At 43.8% G+C, this 21,051-nt stretch overlaps 4 protein-coding genes across 14 annotated transcripts in view; 2 read left to right on the top strand and 2 right to left on the bottom strand.

Moving 5' to 3' along the window:
* LOC117150874 (calcium/calmodulin-dependent 3',5'-cyclic nucleotide phosphodiesterase 1) overlaps positions 1–20,902 on the top strand; it is a 107,544-nt gene extending 86,642 nt beyond the window's left edge. For 4 of the 11 annotated variants that reach the window (XM_033318006.1, XM_033318000.1, XM_033317998.1 and 1 more), the window contains 7 exons: positions 1,167–1,737; positions 3,387–3,500; positions 3,971–4,033; positions 5,841–6,413; positions 17,808–18,057; positions 18,149–19,289; positions 19,937–20,902. In XM_033318006.1, coding sequence (XP_033173897.1) covers positions 1,442–1,737; positions 3,387–3,500; positions 3,971–4,033; positions 5,841–6,413; positions 17,808–18,057; positions 18,149–19,289; positions 19,937–20,085 — 2,586 coding nt within the window. In that variant the 5' untranslated portion in view covers positions 1,167–1,441 and the 3' untranslated portion in view covers positions 20,086–20,902. Of the gene's footprint in view, positions 1–1,166; positions 1,738–3,386; positions 3,501–3,970; positions 4,034–5,840; positions 6,414–14,631; positions 15,614–17,807; positions 18,058–18,148; positions 19,290–19,532; positions 19,817–19,936 lie in introns of those variants that run through there. The other 7 variants (XM_033318002.1, XM_033317999.1, XM_033318005.1 and 4 more) reach the window with 5 other exon arrangements.
* On the bottom strand, positions 1,942–2,172 carry LOC117150884 (leech-derived tryptase inhibitor C). Its single transcript, XM_033318018.1, has one exon. The coding sequence runs from the start codon at positions 2,161–2,163 to the stop codon at positions 1,963–1,965; it is 201 nt and encodes a 66-aa protein (XP_033173909.1). The 5' UTR covers positions 2,164–2,172; the 3' UTR covers positions 1,942–1,962.
* Positions 2,401–2,699, bottom strand: LOC117150882 (serine protease inhibitor dipetalogastin). The gene has a single exon (XM_033318016.1). The coding sequence runs from the start codon at positions 2,647–2,649 to the stop codon at positions 2,446–2,448; it is 204 nt and encodes a 67-aa protein (XP_033173907.1). The 5' UTR covers positions 2,650–2,699; the 3' UTR covers positions 2,401–2,445.
* LOC117150878 (polycomb protein esc) lies at positions 7,378–9,228 on the top strand. Its single transcript, XM_033318012.1, has 4 exons — positions 7,378–7,586; positions 7,659–7,792; positions 7,855–8,026; positions 8,145–9,228. Exons 1-4 carry the CDS (start codon positions 7,527–7,529, stop codon positions 9,054–9,056), a joined length of 1,278 nt encoding a protein of 425 aa, XP_033173903.1. The 5' UTR covers positions 7,378–7,526; the 3' UTR covers positions 9,057–9,228.
* Positions 20,903–21,051: the final 149 nt, after the last annotated feature.

The raw sequence follows: 21,051 nt of genomic DNA, 5'->3' as shown, positions 1-21,051 counted from the left end.
TCGTAAGGCGATGCCAGGTGGGGATGCCAGCAGAGCACTTTCCTCCGGTTACCCCAACATTGTGGGGTAAAACGAAGCGTTGGAAGTCATTAAGGACGTGAAGAGGCGCCAGTAAAAGGAGCATAAAACATTTCATCCCAAAAAACTCGACTCGATAAAGAGCCCGCGTATCTAGCAGTTAAGCGAAGGAATCTCGGGTGTAACATAAATTTAAGTGCAGCATAAAGCGGATTTTATGACTGCCCCATCACCTTTCTACCGAGGTGCTTGCACTGTCAAAATAAATGGAATGCAGTTAAGATTCTCGCAGCCAGTACGAAGACACTCCGCTCATCTTGGGGCAGCAAACCCTATGGGGTTGGGGTATTTGCAGATAGATGGCTCCCTGCACCCCCTCCCCAACTTGCCACTTGACAAACACACACAGATAAATCCTTTGCACTTTTCGACACGCCCGGGATGGCAACTTAGGGCCAACTTAGGATGATGCCACTCAGCCAGCTCAAAGAGGGGGGGGGCTGGTGGGGATGGTGGGCAGTGGGGCCAGGACATGCCTTTGGGGAGAAGCAACTTCTTTGGGGCTTTTGTTCGCTGCTCGTTAAGCATTTTGCCCTCACTGGGGGCTAAACTAAATAAAGAATGCCATGCTACAATGGCTTCAAATGATGGGAATAAATTATTGATTTCTTGTCCATTGCGTCCAACGATTTTTGATCGAACAACGGAGGGAAAAATGCAAAGTTAAAATTAAAAAAAGATTTTCTTTGTTCACTTTCTTTGATATAATCCATGTTGTTTTCAGAAACACAACATTATTGAAATTATAATATATTAATAAAAAACAAAGTGAGGTAACAAATTGAATTACAAATTATATTACAAGAATTATTCATAAAATCAAATTATATTTTTTATTTAAAAATTCCTTCACACATTTCTATACCTATTTAACCTTATTTTGCATATGGTTCGCATAGCTATGTTACCACTGTACTGGTTTCACCCAAGCCCTTCTTGCATTTTCAAGACCTTTGGGGGTGCCTTGTGTGCTTCGTTAGATCCCAGTAGGTCCTTAATCAATGTGTCAACAGTGAGAGTGATATAACTATATATAAGCAACCGATTCAGTTCCTTCGCCCACTGAATTCTCAACGGCTTTCTTGCAGGACACGGCTCACTGACGATTATCCGACGCACCAATAGCCGCAACTTCAGCCAATTCGACGGCCAACTGGCATCGCCCTCATCCACCGCCGGCAGCAGCACAGCGCCGGGAATTGGCTTCGCCCAGACGCCGCTCAGTGAACCACTTGCGGAGCGACTGAGCTTTCGTGCTTCCGGTGGATCCAACGGATCCGCGTCCGCCGGCGACAGCCGATCCAGCAATCAGGGCCCATCAAATTCCGGACCAGCCGCCTCCGTCGCAGCCGCCGCCGCGAAAATGCAGCCATCATCGCCGAATGCCACCAACTATCTGGCCGATAATATACAGATCTCGTCGGCCAATCTATCGCAAACCGAAATGGTCGTGGGTCGCGATTCGGCCGATTATACCGCCATGCATTCGATTAACGTGGGCGTCGGCAATTCGTTCCTGCGGGGGGACACCGATATACCGCAGGAGTCGGGACACTCCTTCGAAACGCCCTCGAATATGTCGTTCGCCGCCGGGCAATGGGATACGGAAAGTTTGCCGCCAGTCGACACGCCAGATGCTCTTAACAAAGCGGCCGGAAGGTAAGTTCCTATCAAATATCCAATAACTACAGTAGGTATACGATATTTGAGCAAACTTTAATATCAATCCAAAACCACTTATATCACGGTACAAAGAAGAAAACAAAAGAAAACCACCTTTGACATACAACCTATGTGACGAACCTTTTTCTCTTTTTTTAAGAAGAGTAAAGAAGGATTTCTTTTATAACCCCTTAATATATTTAAAAAGTGTACTTTTGAGTACTAGCATCTTCCTTTCTTGACATAATTTACATTTTCATGCGAGGCTTTACATATAAGTAAGCATAAGTGAGAATAGGTGATGTTGTCGGATCCGCAGACAGGCTCAAAGATTTTAGGACACCGGCAACGAGATTTTTGGGCCTCAGTCAGGAGCAAAGCTGCAAGTAGGCACACAGCGAGAAAAAAATTGTTGCAACGCATTGTTTTTTGTTTGCACTGATCAGATACGAATCCAACTTTCAAATCCAATGGATACTGTTTTTTAAGGGAAAAGGCAAAGGGAATACACTTAAGGCGATACATTTTAATTTCACGTTTTATGACATTGATTTATTCGTGGTACCGGCTTTGACTTTATATCGCTTCACTCCAATTAATATTTATTTTTATTGTATTTTATATTTTATACTTAATTTATTTCATTTAAGAATTAAGATGACATTTTTGAAATTGTTTTGTATCTACATTTATTATTATATGATACTAGCATCTTCCTTTCTTGGCCACTTTAATCATCATAACTTTCGCTGCGCATCTGAGTTCGCATATGTTGCTGTAGGTGACGTGGTCCGATCCGCAGACAGGTAAATAAATTCTATGACACGGGCAAAGGGGTCTTGTGACTTGGGCTTCAGTTAGGACCACAAATGCCAGGAGGCACAGAGTAATGAAAATTGGGCTTTTCATGGTATAAGCTTCTGAAGTGATCCGATACGAATGTGGCTCTCAGCCGATCAACACACAAATATACTTTATGTAAAAGGCAACAGAAAATGGTTAATTTTCTAAGCGATACATTTCAATTTAACGTATTAGGGTTTTGACGTTTCACTCAGATTTAAAATGTGGTTTGGTTTAATTTACTGTTAGTTTACTCTGACCGATACAAGTTAAAGAAAAATTGTATTGTTACGATACAATTAGATCAAAAGAAGAACATGTGATCGACAATCATTTACATATGTACTTAGATAAAGTACACATAAGTCTTAAATTTGACTAAAGATTAAGGAATTTTCTCTATGCCCAAACTCTTATAAGCTCTAAAAAAAAGTTAAGGGAGTTAAACTGGGCAATATTTTAATGTCAACGTGACGTTACATATATTTTGCTCTTTTATTCGTAGACTATAATGCTATAATGCTTTGTAAATTTAAATAAATTTAAGTTAGGAGTAATACTTGTATTTGTACATACCCAAAGTTAGCTAATCCAACTTTAATTAATGTACATAACAACTCAAGTAAATACGCTTTTTCCCCTCTTACTTTCATACCTGATTTTTAAATTTTATCTTCACAATTATTTATCATTATCATTATTAATTTTTTTAACACAACATACACATAAACGTATGTAACTAAAACTAAAGTTACAAAGTTATAGTTACACCTATAAAACTAATAATTTCTTGAATTCCACAGGATACGCAGTCTCCTCCGCCGCATGGATCATGAGACCGTCGCCTACGAGGACATGCAGCGGAATCTGCACTACGCGGCTCGTGTGCTCGAGGCGGTCTTCATAGACGAATCAAGGTAGGTGAAAGTGGTGGCTCTGGGCCCCAATTAAGATATTCCCCAAAAAAAAAAAACATTTTGCAAGCTTCTTGGCGAGCTAGCCTGACCAAGAGGATAGCGAGTCGATCGAATCGAAGTGATCTGTGGACAACTCTGCTTCAGCTTGGGCTTCTTTGGGGCTCCCATCGAATTGGTGTAGGCCTTGTTAACCATTTTGAGTAGGACCCAAAATAACTGAAATGCTGCGTAGTTTCAAAATTTCGGATTTGCACCCAAGGCAAGCTTTCCCCCTCAGCGATAACCCAGTCCATTTACCCATCATCGAATCATCTAATTTCGCTATATAATAAGCATACACCCAAAAGACGAACCCTTCGTTATTTCGAGGTCCTTGTTAAACCTATTGAATGTATACAAATATCTGAATATTTTTCTTTTTATATCCGTTCTGTTACTGTTACTGTGTGTGTGTCTGTGTTATTGAGCAGAAGCCCCACAACAGGTAAAACAAAGTTGGGGCAGATTGCGTCCTCATCCGTTGAGAGCGAAGAGTAAGTGTTCCCATCGAGTCAACCTTGTCGCTTTGGTTTTGTCGTTAACTCTGTTGATTTTGAACTCTAACATCTCTTCTATAGTAAAACCATACCCCAACTCGCGCCCACATGAATCCAATAACCCACAATAACCACTATTATTCACCTAAATCTCACCTCTCTCTACTTTCTACTTTCAACTTCTTTCTAACTCTGTTACCGACTTTTTCTATCCTCATTCTTTGTAGTGCTCTCTTCAGTTCGTGTATTTCGATTATCGAGATCTATTCTTTGCCTTGCTCTACCAGTAATAAAAAGGATCTCTAGTCCATTATAATCACCTTCATCATTATCGTCATCGATCGTATCTATACTGTCTTTCTATAACTCATCGAACTCATTGCCATAGAACGTTTGCAGATATCGAGTATTTCTTAGCTATAGCCTAGCCTTACGTAACGTATAACTGTGTACTGTATTCTAAGGATCTTGAGAGTTACTAAGCTAAGGTTAAGACCCCAAAACACCGCCCCTAACGAATCGCAGCACCGTATTTTATTGAAGTACTGTCTCTAACTCAACTCTCGGTGTCTTACTTATGTGCTCGCCATTTCTTTCGGTGTATTGCATTACGTCTACTCAATTCGTTTGTCAATTCACCAGATGGAATTCTCTGTGTGCTTCTACTGAATTTAATCCGTCCTCTTTTCCTTCTGCTATAACTTCGCCTTTGAATTCGACATACAACTTTAACCAGAATATTTTTGAAGAGCTGAAATTGAAATAATATTTTTTAGGATTTTTACAGGACTCAGCATTTAAGCTAGCAATTTTTTTATATTATTTTACTCGCAAAACATATTGCTAGCTTGAATACTAAGCCGAATTACAGTTTTTATGTCAGAAAAAGACGCGTTTTTATTGATTTTGAAAATGTTAAAATAGTATTCCGGTAAGCTATGCATTTTACAACCCGATTTTGGTTCACTTACCAGCCGCAAAAGTGGACTCTCTGCAAATACAAGCCCAATGCATCAGTGCATTTTTATTATTTACCACACTTTCAATTAAATCCTCCCCCAAAACCTCCGAACCACTCCCGAATGTCATCTGCATATGTATGGAGTATGCCGTATCCATTGTATTCAGGTGCCGGGGAACATGAATTAATAAACATTTTTCTACCTACCGGGTCCACACATGACACGATTCTTCGATTTACCTTGCCAAGTGAGGTTGAGTTGAAAGTCGTTTTCCCATTTGTTTTAATTTTGATTTTCGTGAAATAACTCACAAAGTTACGCAGTTAACTCGGATTGCCATTTGCTCTAGGTTTTTTGTTTTGGTTCAGATTCGATGCATTTATAAAAGTTGCTCTACAAGTATAAAATATTTTATTTATTTTTATATAAATGTGAAAACTACAACTCTTGAAGGGCGAGTTTTAAAACATGAGGATAATTGACAGTTATTTTTTGTATAGTGAGGCAATCTTCGTGGGAAAAGTCCAGTCCTCTGCCCCTACTAAACCCAAAAGCTTTATAACAATCTCTCAACTGATGTTCTATTTATATATTCTTTCTTTCTATTGCCAAAACTATTTACCTAAAACCAAAAAAAAAAAAACATGAAAACTAAATGAAAACTTTTACACAAAACACACAAACAATCCGAATGCTATGCAACGTCAAATCAACGTGGTGTCTCGTTACCCAAAAATTGCCCATTTGCACCGGTTCGCTGTTACTCACTGCCAACTGCTGGGCGCCGAAAAACTTGACCGCCTGCCTTGGCACTCGAAACTGGCGGCCATTTACTTCTGCAGGGAGGGCTGCAATGGGAACTGCAAGAACCTGAACTGCAGTCGCCACAGCCACAGTCACGGACACGATGACCAGCAGCAGGACAACAACAACTCCAATAGGAGTTGCAGCCTGCAGGAGGCGTCGCCTGGGGGAGCAGGTGCGGGTGGAGGTGCTGGTGCAGGTGCCACACCAGGCGCTGACAACCAGGACAGCATAGAGAGTCGCACCAAGGGCGTTTCCCAGGCGCCGCAGACCCACAGTGGCCCAACGGGTCCACCATCCAACACCTCGTGCGAAACTATCGCACCACCTGCCCCTAAGCTTCAACCCGCCCTGGAAACCGTAAGGGAATCGGTGATGGAGGAGAGTCCATCGAAGGATCCCGGCGACAAAGGACCACCACCGCCCGCCAGCACATCCACATCCCAAGCCACCACCTCCTCCAGCGCAACCACGGAGCCAAGTGCCAAGGCGACCGAGAGTCAAGCGGGAAGTGCCGGCAGCAGTGGCAGTTGCAGTAACCCAGCGGCGGTGCACCGGCAACGGCGCCTAAGGACACCCACCTGGGCCAGGTCCATGTCGACGAACAAAACGTACTTGAAATTTGATTTCTATGCTAGACTAACGTTTATCCGTTACGCCTCTTCAGTTCGTTCGATTTGCCTTTATCGTTTCACGTTTGCGTTAACCAACCAACCAACCAACAACCACACAGCTCCAGAATGAACTACTTTCTATACTTTCTATATATACACAAATAACTCTAACTCTGTCTCTCTATCTCTCCTCTATCCAATCTATCTGTCTGCTGACCTCTGTCTGCGATTTCCACTGCTGTAATCTTCTGTCTAGCCTCTGTCCCCTACCCCAAATCTTTTGCTCGCTTCTGTTGTAAATAACTATTTTATCCTAGACTAATCAAAATAAAAAAGAAGAAAAGGACACTTGTTTTGTTCCCCACCCGCGCTCTGCGTGATTGTAAATGTTTCGTTGCCGCGTTTGGACAAAAAAATGTTCAAGAAATTGCTTACTACGTTTAAATACTCCATGAAACTATTAAATCATACTTACATTCGTACGTAGTAAGCTTTTGAAGGAGTGAAAACTGGAAGATATACTTTAAATGTATTCAAAACTGCTTGGAGTACAAATGATATGTTTATATAAAAGTATGTTCCTTTGGCAGTTTTTTGAAGAACTAACTTTAATTATTTTACACATTTGCATTTCTGAGAAACTATATCTTCCACTTTTTACGCCACTCGCAAGCAGCAACTCTCCTAGTCTTGTCGACCAGTGTAATTTTGTGAATACATGTACAAAGTTTGAATACCGCACATGAATCCATGGCATGTTTATTGTCCTACATTTGTTTGTTATCTTTATTAAAAAAAAAACTAGCTTGCGCATGTGTTTTGTCATTTTTGAACTTTTTGAACTTTCCCGCCTAAGTGTGTTTAATGTTTGCCAACACTGGCCAGCTGATCGTGACCAGGTGGCCACGCTGCGCAATGGTAAGACCGTACTGCCTGCAATGCCTGGGTATTTATCGCGATCTGTGACTGGGGTCACACCATTGCCGCCAAAAAAAAAACATTTTCATTCGCCTCGCTATTTAAACATTTAAAATAGCATTATCGAATAGTTTATTGAAGTCGCGGCCTAATTTGTTTCATTTAACCGTGCAAACGTGCCGCGCATTCGAAATGAGCAGTGATAAAGTGAAAAACGGCAACGAGCCCGAGGAGTCGGAGGAATCATGCGGCGTGAGTAGCGAATGACAAATGGCTGTGCGAACCGAGAATTAATGGATCTTTTGGGCCATGTGCCGGCTGCAGGATGAGTCGGCCAGCTACACCACCAACAGCACCACCTCGCGCAGCAAGTCCCCGTCATCCAGCACGCGCAGCAAGCGCCGCGGTCGCCGGAGCACCAAATCGAAGCCAAAGAGCCGCGCCGCCTACAAATACGAGTAAGAATATCCAATAACTGAGCTGGCAACTGATACTGAACCCACAAATGATTACCCCGAAGCACCCACGTGAAGGAGAACCACGGAGCCAACATCTTCGGCGTTGCCTTCAACACGCTGCTGGGCAAGGATGAGCCACAGGTCTTTGCCACGGCGGGCAGCAACCGGGTGACCGTCTACGAGTGCCCCCGACAGGGCGGGATGCAGCTGCTCCACTGCTACGCAGATCCGGATGTGAGTCGCCAGGATACAGAATACTTTCAAGACCCTATAGATCAGTTGACTAGATATGGTCTCGAAAGAAATTGTACAAACTCGAAATACATCAACAAATCTTGAATTCCCTCCCCAGCCCGATGAGGTATTTTACACCTGCGCCTGGTCGTACGACCTGAAGACCTCTTCCCCGCTCTTAGCCGCGGCTGGATACCGTGGAGTCATCCGGGTTATTGACGTCGAGCAGAACGAGGCGGTGGGCAACTACATCGGCCATGGACAGGCCATTAACGAGCTGAAGTTCCATCCGCACAAGCTGCAGCTTCTGCTGTCGGGCAGCAAGGATCACGCGATAAGATTGTGGAACATTCAGAGCCACGTGTGCATTGCCATTCTGGGCGGAGTGGAGGGACATCGCGATGAGGTGCTGTCCATAGACTTTAATATGCGTGGAGATCGCATTGTGTCGAGCGGCATGGATCACTCACTTAAGCTGTGGTGTCTGAATACGCCCGAGTTCCATCACAAGATCGAACTGTCGAGCACTTTCAGCCAGGAGAAGTCAACGCTGCCTTTCCCCACGGTGACCAAGCACTTCCCCGACTTTTCTACGCGGGATATACACAGGAACTATGTGGACTGTGTGCAGTGGTTTGGCAACTTTGTGCTCTCCAAGTCCTGCGAAAATGCCATTGTCTGCTGGAAGCCGGGACAACTGCATCAGAGCTTCGAGCAGGTGAAGCCGAGTGACTCCTCCTGCACGATCATCGCGGAATTCGAGTACGACGAGTGCGAGATCTGGTTTGTGAGGTTCGGCTTCAATCCGTGGCAGAAGGTGATTGCCCTGGGCAATCAGCAGGGCAAGGTGTATGTGTGGGAGCTGGATCCCAGCGATCCCGAAGGCGCCCACATGACCACCCTGCACAATTCGCGCAGCGTGTCCACTGTGCGCCAGATCGCTTTCTCCCGCGATGCCAGCGTGCTGGTCTACGTGTGCGATGACGCCACCGTGTGGCGATGGAACCGCAGACAAACGACTTCCATCTGATGGCGCAGCTGGGCGCAACCACAAACCAAATCTCACGTGGCCAAAACTTACAACATTTCCCTCAATTAGTTCCTAGTTGGTTAGCATTAAGATATAGGATTACGCTGCTGTGCTGTCCCAAATTATTTCAAATAAATCCAATTAATAGTTGGGTGAGGTTTGAATATGTAAAGCCGGTTGCTTTTCAGATGTAAGAACGAATAGCTGTTGCTTACTGCTGCCTTTATTTATTGTAAATAAAGTAGAAGCAATGTAATTTCATTAAGGATGTATTTTCTGCTTAACCAGAATCCAAACTGCTGCTCTTTAAGCCATGTAAACGTCTTAAAGCTGGCTGAGTGTCCCCAGTTGGCAATTCTAATTGCGAAACAAAGCAAAGCTGCGCATAACAAATGGCTTTCAATTGCTACGTCATTTATATGCATTGCTGCAACGCCATCCAGCTCCAATCTGCTGGAAATGCGGCGAATAAGCGCGACGAAATTGAAACTGCCAACGGGCATGCGAACCGGGATGAGTGGGTAACCAAGCCAGGCCAGGCGGACAGCGATCCCGACCAGCCATAACAGCTCCCAGCAGACTGATTAAGCGAGCAGAGTGCCACAATGGTTCGCCATGCCCTAGCTGGATTTTCATCGAACGCTCCTCTCCCGTTTTGATGAAAGTGCAGGCCATTTCCATCATGGCTTTTCCTTTTTTTTGGGCTTATATCTAATGGAAGTTTATGAAAATAGCTTGTTTCATTACGATGGGAATTTTGATGGGGCTTCCAAATGGAACACTACTTGTGTAACATAAACATGAAATGGAATTTATGATAAAGGTTTGCCGTAATTTTCATTTAGTGTGCACATATATCTTAATTTTGTTTCTTTTTTGAGAGTATTTTGTGCACGTTAGGGTATTCGGAAGTTCTGAGTATGTTAAGCGTATATATCTTGGCCCTCATCGTTCGCGGCTGATTGGGTTTGGCATCTTCTTTGTCCGCACTTCTTTGATCTCGGAGCAGACCCGGTTCCACTCCACTTGCTGGTTGTGAGTAATTAGCTGAAGTTGACTCGGAACGACTTGGCAGCGGCATTAAGTTGTCGAACTGGCCGATGATTCTCAGAACTCGGCGAGGCTTTAGCCTTGACACGCAAAGTCGAGCTAATCCGTAGCCCCATTGTTCTAGTTAGCTTCTTCTTTGGGTGGCCATAAATTAGATTGGAAAGAAGCAACTATGGGAGCTCCTCCTGGACGCTGCATTATTTTTGTCAACCGTACTCGTTTGTCTGTCTGTCCAGATGCAACTCGGCACGCTCCTCGGGCACCAGCTCCACACATGTCCTCAGCTACGCCCGTCGCCACAGTCACATCCACGAGAACGACTACGACCACTCCAGCAAACGACGCATCATCCGCCTGCGGTTTGTCCACCCATCATGCTCCTCCTCCTCCACATCCCACACCTTCTCTGTCTCGATGTTGTTACACTCAAAGAAATCGCACTTAAATGTGTCCTAGCTTATATTTTAAATACTTATTTTATTTTAGAGCTCTTGAAGTGTAGGAGCAACTTTTATGTTGAACATTAGGTTCTAGAACAATTCGAAAAATATGTTTTTAAAGATTCTTCCGAGGGAGAGAAAGTATGAATACTTCTAAACTGAGAAATTCCGCTAAATTTTGTTCTGTTCATATTATAACTTGAAATCTACGTATAGTGTGTACTTTATTTCTTCAAGTGCACTTGTATGATTGCTTCTGCTGTCTTTTAGTGTGCTCACTCGCAAAATACGCAATTACCCGCACCCTGCACTGCGTCACCACGAATCCGAATGTGAATCCAAATCCGCATCCCACAACGATGATGATTTGCGTCTGCCACTTGTCGGGCCAAAAATTAATCAAGCCAAGAGCCGCGCCGCTGGCAAGGCAGAACTGGGATGCAGAGGCAGTGCGTCCTCCGCCTGAAGGAGCCTGTCACTTTAATTCGGTTAACATGTTCCGTCGACACTGAAATTAGTTAAGCGTGTCAGTTTTTGGCAAAGCTCAGAAGTCAGTCAGTTGGGGTTTGGGGCGAACTGTCTCCCACTAAAAGCCCCCGGAATCAGGCCGAGAAAATCCCGGAATTAGGTTTTAAGCTCTTAAAAGGGGGGGCGTGGCGTGCGCCCACTTTCGATTTATGAAGACAAATCGTCAAAAGGCAGCCGACGTGCGCTAAGAATTTCGAAAAGGCCAAAAATTACTTGGATCTAAAGAGCTGAAAAGCTGGAGGAGAATATAAAAAAACCCAAGGGGAATCCATTTGTAATGAGGGGCATTTTTAAAGGTACTGAAGTTTTTGGAATATTTTTGAAGAGCTGTCAAATGTGTCAGTGAAAATAAAAGTATATCTGTGCAGAATAGATTTAATTTGAATTACTTTAAAGGGTATGCAATAAACCTTCTTTAGAATGAATAACCAGAAATAACAATAGAAGTTTATTACTCTTCAAATTCACAAGTTCCCCATTCGATTAGCATATCTACCCATACTGCCGATCCATAAAAACCCACAATATCCAAAGTATCTTATCATTGTCGCTGACGCAATTTTGGCATTGTTTAATTATGATAAAAAACAAATAGTAATAAAACTTTGAAAAAGCCTCTACTGGGAACTGCAGGAATCACCGGCTCTGTAAAATTTTGAGGCACATAGATACGAGTATAGAAACTGCGCATGTGAGTGTCGTAATCAACGGCCCAGATATCTATTGTTTAAAAATTCACAAATTAAATGCCATTTTGCGGCTTCATTCATGCCGATAAGGTGGAAATAAATTTAATGTGTTTTCGTTTTTCGGACTCGCGACGCACACACAAAGCGTTGATCGGACAAAAAATAGTGCAAAATATGTGGAGAAAGGGCTGTGTCAGTCGGTGAAAATAAATAGCAATTATTCAATAAATCACAATTAAAGGCAAACCATTTTGCGAATATGCCGCAGAGGAGGCGGCAGCGGCGAGAGGGCGTGGCAAGCAAGTAATTGGAACCGTTTCATTAATAGTCATTAACTCTGGTTGTCAGCATCGACATCGAAGTGATGTATGTGCATTATAATTAAGCGGTTTGCGTATGTAGCTACCTAAAAAACACACGCACACACACCAGCAGCGGGGACCAATTAAAATTGCGAATAATATTCAAATGAGTCAGAAGCAAACACCCCCATCGACCGCTTAGAAATTGGGTCAACACAAAACAACCTCACCACCCAAAAACCCCACCCACGCTGTCCAAGTTGAAGGTTACTATAGAGTATCGAATGTATATACTCGCTATCATCAATCATCTATCGGCGAGTACAATGGGAGTGACCCAAAAAGGGCAAATAACCCCACAGGACGCGGGACAATCGCAGGACGAATGCCGTGGCGGCACAGCTGATAGCACCATTTATCCGAATGCGAAAATCAATAACAAATGATGTTAACTGCCAATTTCTGCCACATCGGCAGCTCTCGAAGGTGCCGCATGGAATGGGTTCAACTGCGTTGGGGAAATGTATCCAAATATCCAAAATAGTCGCATCAAGTGAAAGGACCTTGGGGCCATTCTGTTGTCCAGCCATTAGGTTCTGGCTCTGTGAAGTCCTGTCTTCCGCATTTCTGGTAGCACAAAGCGAATACGCACTTTAATCGCACAAAGCCGTGGGCGTACTTTGAGCTGCGAGGGTCGCTATTGAAGTTTTAAGGAAGTAAATCGAAAAGTTCTTAAAATGTTAAGAAATTCAATCTATATACATTCAAAGGTTTTCCACTGCTTGAAAAAAAATTTGTAAAAAAACTTTATGAAGATATATATATATATAAGATATATCATAATATTATATATATATAATATAATATCATAATATTATGAAGATATTTCATATCTTCGAAGATAAAATGTTTATTAGACATTTCAGCTTTCAATCTTTATACCAATTGAAACAGGCTCCTTTCAACTTCGATTTTAAGCTACTTCTGCTTAGCTTGTGGAAACTCTTCAAGCGCCCCTCGCCGTATTTTTGCCAGGTTATCTATCCCCCTGGCTTTTGTATTATGTTACACGTCCGTCCTTGCGCAATCTCCGCCCATTCCATAAATATTTGGGAGTGGGTTGGCCGAGGCCAATGGGACATGTGAGCCGATTTCGTGGGTGGTTTTTCAAAAAAGCCGACGCAAAATCATTGGCACAAAACAAAGCTGTCAATTTGCCAGCAATTTCCCGTGTGCCTCCGATGGCGATGACAACCAGGAATGTGCCCCCACAACAACAACATCCTGGGAGCAAGGACAAAACGCTTGGGGCACAAGTACAGGAAATTGCACGCATAACTATTAAGTGGCATGTTTCCCGGACAAAGTGGGTGGTTGGGCGGATTATCATTGCCCCTTTATGGGGCAGTAGTGACATCGTTTTTGGCACCAGCCAACTACTGCTGCCTTCACCAAAATGACCCCAAAAAAACTAAACTCTAAAGTCCAGAAGACATTAAAGAACCATTTTCAAAGTTAAAGCTTTGGGCTACACATTTTGTGGAGTTAAGCAGAAAAGTACAAAAAAGAAGTTTGTTAGTTTAAAATTCAACTTAGAAAAAGTATAAAATATCTGTTGCATGCACTTCCAGCTGCACTCATTCCCATTCAACTGCAACCTGTTGCAGGCTTTAAGCCATTTTCCCCACCATTAAAGTTCGCGTGCTGGCCAACTGCATATTGAAAATGGAGCGGGTGGAAAATGCTTACGGAGAAATCATGCAAATGTGCCAATAACTGATGCAATTTATTTTAGCAAACGCCGCAGCACGCAATTTGCCGCCGCACGCTCGAGAAATGAAAATTGAATCAAAAGAAAATGCTGAATGCAATTGGCAAAAAGAACTGGGCCGAAAGTTTCATGACTAGGTAGTCACCCACCCAAAAAATGTCTTCAAGCCCCCATTCCTTGGCCATAAAAATGGCATGAAAAACCAGGAGGGAAATGTTGGTGGAAAGTCATTAAACAAAAGGCAAACGCCAAGGCCCCCGAAGAACAGAAGTTACTTTCAGATACAGATACTTTTGCTGCTAGCTGCTACGAATTCTGGTTAAATGAATTCGTGACGTTGTCGTGTTTATCAGGCTCCGGTTATTCCCACGACTTCTGCTGGTTATTACCGTTCATCCTTAGGAAAAGGATACTTTGTTGCTATTGTTTCGTGGATGCCTCTTAGCATTTTGTGTAATTGTTTTGTGGCAAATAGTAAAAATATACACGCTCGAGTGGACTAGATCCGGCTAGGGAATACGCTGGCAGAAAAAAAGGGGCTATACAATTAGATGGTATTGAAACAATTAAAAGGCACTAACTAATATTTAGAAAAAGGCTAAGAAATAACTATATAATCATAACTATAATAACTAAAAACTATCAACTTAAAGCTTTATATCTAGTAAAAACTAAGCATTTGAGTTTCAGCTAATGGCATTAGATCATTAGATCTTAGATCTTAGATCATAGATCATTAGATTGTTCGATTTAACTTGTTATAGTATACTACAAATCTACTATGAAGCTCTGGTAATTTAACTGCGAACCACATCAGCTATTTTTCTCAGTGCCTGGCCTTTTGCTACATAATAATAGTTGAGCGTTGGGCTTGGCATGACTCGGCGATGTCCTACTGCTGACATAATTGATATGGGCCAGCTAGCACAGTTTACTCCGAGTTTTCCACTTTTTCCGCCGGCCCTAAACTCCGTGCTCCAGTGTTTTTCCTCCTCCTGCAGTTGGCGTGTGCCGCACCATGTACACGCAATCCAGCTGGGCCAGGACTCCGCGGACGACTCCCAGGATCACGCAACTCTGGTGAACTAGCTGGGAATGGCTCTTTCTGTGGCAAAATTTCGCCAACCGTTTGCGGGTAATTTTTTTTCGCTCAGTTTAAATTTAACTCGCAACGGGCCAAGTACACCAAAATTCCAGCAACGAGCGGCAACAAGAAAGAATATTCGAAAAGCGAAAAAAAAGTAGAAGAAATACCCGAAAAAAAGCGTGCTGCACAAATATTTGCTATTCCGCCGTCATTAAAAGCGCATTTTGTTTTGCTGGCCAGCTAATTACGAGAGTGAAGTGCCAGTGAAATTTGTCGGCCTAATAGAGCAGAGCACCCCCACCCGTCCCCCCTCCCCCCGGAAAATGTCCAAGTGAAAGTGATGTATTAAATTAATCGAGTGCCAAAAAAGCGGGCACGACATTGCCACAAAGTCAACCTCCAGCTGAATTCCATGTACGAACCGGGTCCGAGCAGCGAGGAGGGTGTTGTATCTGAGCCTGAGCCCGAGCCAACAGGAGTATCTGTATCTGTATCTGTATCTGTATCTGAGGAGCCATCGGCGAGCCGCTCCAGCCGGCTGACCGTCATTACCGTGGTCGTGGTCGTCGTCGCCGTTCGCGCCATGAGTCGTCTGAGGCGTGAAAGCAGCCGACAAAGCGTCATCACCGTCGAGCTGATACAGTTCATCATTCAGTATCGCGCCAAGGAGACGCAGGAGAAGAAGAAAAGGTGCGATCTTGCCATATCCAGTCACGGATTTCATTAAGCCATAAAACCAAGATCCCCATACGATAGACACTAACTATGTTCTGTGTGTCCGAAGTGGAGCATGCCATGCTGAGCGAATGGTATTAAATACGGCGTAATTCTACTGCAACAAACCAAAAACCGAAAAAAAACCCACACACACATAGTGTCTGAAAAGCCGAGTGAATTTATATAGCTGCAAAATATATAGACCAACCGCAACATTGGTAGGAAGTGCACAGAGAATAAATCCACATGACACTCACTCGCCGCACTTTATGGGCAGTGTCCTGCAAAGGGATGAAGGACACCCAGTTTTGGGGACTTCAGTTGGGGAATTATGGGATCAGGAGGAAAGGGTATCACACAAAAGGGAAGGCTACGCAATGGTTGCAAGTTCTTTAAGTGAAATATCTTGTGATACTTTAAGTGATGATTATCAGACACCAAAAAGTGAATTATCAGTGCAAAAAACTAGCTTGTGATACTCCTTTTCACCACATAGTTAAATTCATTTTTTTCCAACCATAAATTAATTAAATTTATTAAAAACCCTGGCCCACTTAAGCTAACCGCTTTTTTTAGTTCGGAATTCATGTCGTGGTTCGCCTAACCAACCGTGATGCCATCATCTCAAGTTAACCCACTAAGCCAAGAGCTACTCGAGAATCCTGGCCAGAAATCGTGTGCAAAGTCTAGATTATTTGTGAGCAGAGATGCAGATGGGGCCACTGACTGAGCTCTGATGTTAGTGTAATTAACCATAATTGAATCATTCGCTAATTGGCTTAAGTCACTTGTCCTCACTTTTTCCACTCACTTTTTAGCTGAGATTTAAGTTAAAGTGCTTTCATATTGTGGGCAGAAGGAAAATGGCAAGTAATGAGCGGAAAATGATTTTCCAAGAAAACTGTCATCTTCGTTTGAAGTTATAATAGAAATTTAATATTCACCATTTTTGTCATCCTATACTTTGAGCTCTTGGCCAAATTGCAACTATTAAGGTTGCTTAAGATGATGGTATTTCTTTCGACTATGAGACATTTACTAATATTAATGTCATTCCAAAAAATTCAAAAAATATTTCTAGTACTTTGGCAAATTCAAATCATTATTAAGTGTATAGGTTTATCCACCTATAATATTTTAATATATCTATATTAATTTCTTGCACAACTTTTTGGTAATAATGTGGGTTGTCTTTCATCCACTTACGTAATTTTAAGAATTTCGAGATGAGTCAAGCACACAAATGAATGGTCGGGGGGTTATTCATCTTGTTGTCAAGGAAATGCATTGATTGGGTTCCTGGTAAAAAGGAGCGACATTGATAGGGCCAATTACTACGGATTTCGCCAACTGTGCGTGGGTGGGCCAGTGTGGGCGGCGAGTTCCGGAGCCAATTAGGAAGACTTGGGATGCTCTTGTGGGCCAGTTGGTGACTTTGGCAAGTGAAACCGGCCGTACCGAGCACGAAATTCTGTTGCAGTTGCTGTTCTCGTTTTTTAAATGTTGCACACAATATGCACAGATACTTGGCATGCAATTAAGACAATCCGTTGAGTCGCCACCATAATATACACACACACACTCGCACTCACACAAGCGCCACACACATGCCACTTGCCACATGCCACACGAAGCATGCTCTTGTTAGCTTTTTGCATAGTAGCAACTTTTGCACCACCCACTTTGCCCCTCCCACCCAACCACACCCACAAACTTTTTGAGATGTTAACTAGCTACTGCAAATATATAGCGTATAAATGTAACTATCTGTATCTGTAATTGTTGCTCTAACCAAGTGAAACTACTTATTTTCCTGCGCTCACTAATTAAACTTTTATACTATACAAAACACTAAACTTTCTTTCTACCCCGAAAACACAAAAGAACTTTCCTTTTTTTACGTGCAAAATTTTAATCAACACCGAAACTTGGTTTCGTTTTCAGTTTTGATTGTTTTTAAACTTGGCTTCCTTTTTAAGTTGAACTTAGCTACAGCTTGTCGAACTCGAAAGCAGACTTAACCAACTTAAGATTCGGTTTTCATTTTTGTACATTTACTGAGTATTGTTTTGGTAACCGATTAACCCGGAAAATCCCTTTTAATGCAATTCAACTAACATATGATTCTCTTTTCCACTCCAAACCATCCGGGTTGTTCTACAAACAGGCGCCTGGCCGACGAGGACGATGAGCTGTCGGAGGTGCAGCCGGATGCAGTGCCGCCGGAGGTGCGCGAGTGGCTGGCCTCCACCTTCACCCGCCAGATGGCCACCAGCCGGCGCAAGAGCGACGAGAAGCCCAAGTTCCGTTCGGTGGCCCACGCCATCCGGGCGGGCATCTTCGTGGACCGCATGTACCGGCGCGTCTCCAGCTCGGCCCTCACGGCCTTCCCACCGGACGTGGTCAGGCTGCTCAAGGTGGGTGCTCCATACACAGTAGTGATTCAAACCCCTTCTTACTCTTTCGCATCCAAAACCCATCCCTTACCAACTTAATAATCCGCCACAGAACCTGGACGACTGGACCTTTGATGTGTTCGCCCTGACGGAGGCGGCCAGTGGCCAGGTGGTGAAGTACGTGGCCTACGAGCTCTTCAACCGCTACGGCTCGATTCACAAGTTCAAGATTGCGCCCGGGATCCTGGAGGCGTTCCTGCATCGCGTGGAGGAGGGCTACTGCCGGTATCGGAATCCGTATCATAACAATCTGCACGCCGTGGACGTGATGCAGACGATCCACTACTGCCTGTGCAACACGGGTCTGATGAACTGGCTGACGGACCTGGAGATCTTCGCCTCGCTGCTGGCCGCCCTGCTCCACGATTACGAGCACACCGGCACCACCAATAACTTCCATGTGATGTCCGGTTCGGAGACGGCTCTGCTGTACAACGATCGGGCTGTGCTGGAGAATCATCATGCCAGCGCCAGTTTCCGGCTGCTGCGCGAGGATGAGTACAACATACTGTCGCATTTGTCGCGCGAGGAGTTCCGTGAACTGCGCGGCCTGGTCATCGAAATGGTACTCGGCACCGATATGACCAATCACTTCCAGCAGATGAAGGCCATGCGCCAGCTGCTGACGCTCCAGGAGACGACCATTGACAAGCAGAAGGTGCTGTCCCTGGTGCTCCACTGCTGCGACATCTCGCATCCGGCCAAGCAGTGGGGCGTCCATCATCGCTGGACGATGCTACTGCTGGAGGAGTTCTTCCGCCAGGGCGACCTCGAGAAGGAGCTGGGCTTGCCCTTCAGTCCGCTGTGTGATCGCAACAACACGTTGGTGGCCGAGTCGCAGATCTGTTTCATTGACTTCATCGTGGAGCCCAGCATGGGCGTCATGTCCGACATGCTGGAGCTCATACTGGCGCCCATTGCGCCGATGAACAAGTCCAAGCCCGCCACTCTGGTGGAGCACGAGACGACTGCTAACTCCACGACGAACTCGGCGATCGTCATACCCAACTCGGGAATCACGCCCAGCATGGACAAGCCACGGGATCATCGCAGCGAGGCCAAGACCACCGCCGCCGAGTGCCTCGCCCGCAAGAGTGTCACCGGCACCACCGCCTCCAAGTTCAACATACCCAAGCCGTGGCTCACCTGTCTGGTGGAGAACAAGCGGATATGGAAGGAGCAGGCCGTCAAAGGTGAGTGCAATGCACTGAGGCAAATATAAAGTGCAGACTTAGAAGTATAGAGATATTCGTGAAATGCCAATTTCATGCGTAGTTCTCAGTGTAGTGCGCTTTCATTATCATATTAATTGCCTGCCGATTCGGCCGCTTTTTGTAGTCACATTAAGAGCGCTAATTGAGTTTGACCTGTCCTTCGCTTTGATCTGCCGCCTGCCAAATGGCGTTTATTATTCATGCATAAACCTTCTTACGCAGAGCTGTTAGAACGGCGCCGAAAGAGCGGTCATTAGGCATCAAGAATCAGGAGCCCCTATCCTCCTCCATTCCCAAGACAAGCCCAATCCTATTACGATCTAAAGAAGATGATGAGAGAGGAATTGAAGGATTTGGCGGGGAGTTATGTGCCATCAAGTTTGCTCTGAAGTTATAGATGATTTTTGCTAAGAAGTCCTTGGAATATTAAGTTGGAATTTGAATTTATTTACTTCCTTATACATGATTTACACTTATTTGAATATTAAATATAAGTAACAGCTTTCATGATCTGAAACCACTTATGGTCTAAAGCAGTCTGTAAGTGGTGTGGAAAATAGTGCAATTTATGCTTAATTAACTTATGCAGTGAGGAATTGGAAAATTAAAAATTCCCCTGTTTTCAGACGCCGAGGCTCGGGCTTTGGCCACCGCAGCTGAGGAAGCTGCAGCTGCAGCGGCGGCGGAAGCGGAGGAAAGCAAGCCGGAAACGGAAGCGGCCGATGGCGAGCAGAGTGAGGCAGCTGCGGATCCGGCAGATGGCGCTGCGGCCTAAGGGGGCAACTGCGCCACCTGGCGGCCGGCGGCCAACTGAAACGGAAACGAATGCGGAAAAACGGAACACAAGAGGAAACTTTGATGGCTACACTGAGAGAAACCGATGAACGAACGAAGCTGCAAGAATATTGTTTACTAAGCTTAGAATCAGCCTAGAATATTGATAACAAAACGCTTCAAATGCGCTCTCTATGTGAATTGTGGTAGAGTTAGAATTAACGTACATCATCTATACACATAGGTACATTAATATCGATATATATGTATAAATACTGTTTACTTTGTTGTTGCAAAAGGGAAAGCAAATTGAAAAACAGAAGAAAACTTATGAAAATATTAGGGCCAAGCACAAATACAAACGAACAGCGGAGAAAAAAAAGAAACGCGTAGATGTAAATAGCGAGGAGTTCAACTGAAATTTGTTGTGAATTTGTTGGTTCGTTGCGAGCATTTATATTTAGAATTCAGTTGTACTTGTGTTGTACTTGATTAGTTTTAGTCAAATGTGGAATTTATCGTATGATTTGTCTAAGTTCGATGTACGCAATTTCGTTTCTAATTAAATACATATATATTTTTGTAATCGTTTCCACCTTTTATTTTTTCGCCCTTAGTTTTGTGTGTTTGCATTTACCAAGCATTCGAATTGCTCAATTTAACGAGTGGTTTTTCAAGGAAGGGACGACAGACGCGTCGATCTGTCTAGATATTAAGTACCTAACTAAAAACTAAACCAAAAAATACCTGACAACTAGCTATACGACTTGTATATACTCTACACCAACCCCTAACAGACTTTCCCCACAAAAAAAAAACAAAAAACCAAGAAGAAGGCAAGGATTTCGAAAACTTTCCACTCTACAAATGCACATAGCTACCTATACGATGGGATATATAATATTTATTGTTAAGAATATAATAGTCACGTTTCTACAAAACATATTTATTTTTATACGTGAGCGCG

This window comes from Drosophila mauritiana, chromosome 2L, assembly GCF_004382145.1.
Source record: "Drosophila mauritiana strain mau12 chromosome 2L, ASM438214v1, whole genome shotgun sequence".
Taxonomy (NCBI): domain Eukaryota; kingdom Metazoa; phylum Arthropoda; class Insecta; order Diptera; family Drosophilidae; genus Drosophila; species Drosophila mauritiana.
The sequence above is the reverse complement of the archived record's forward strand: the minus strand, read 5'-3'. Positions and strand labels throughout refer to the sequence as shown.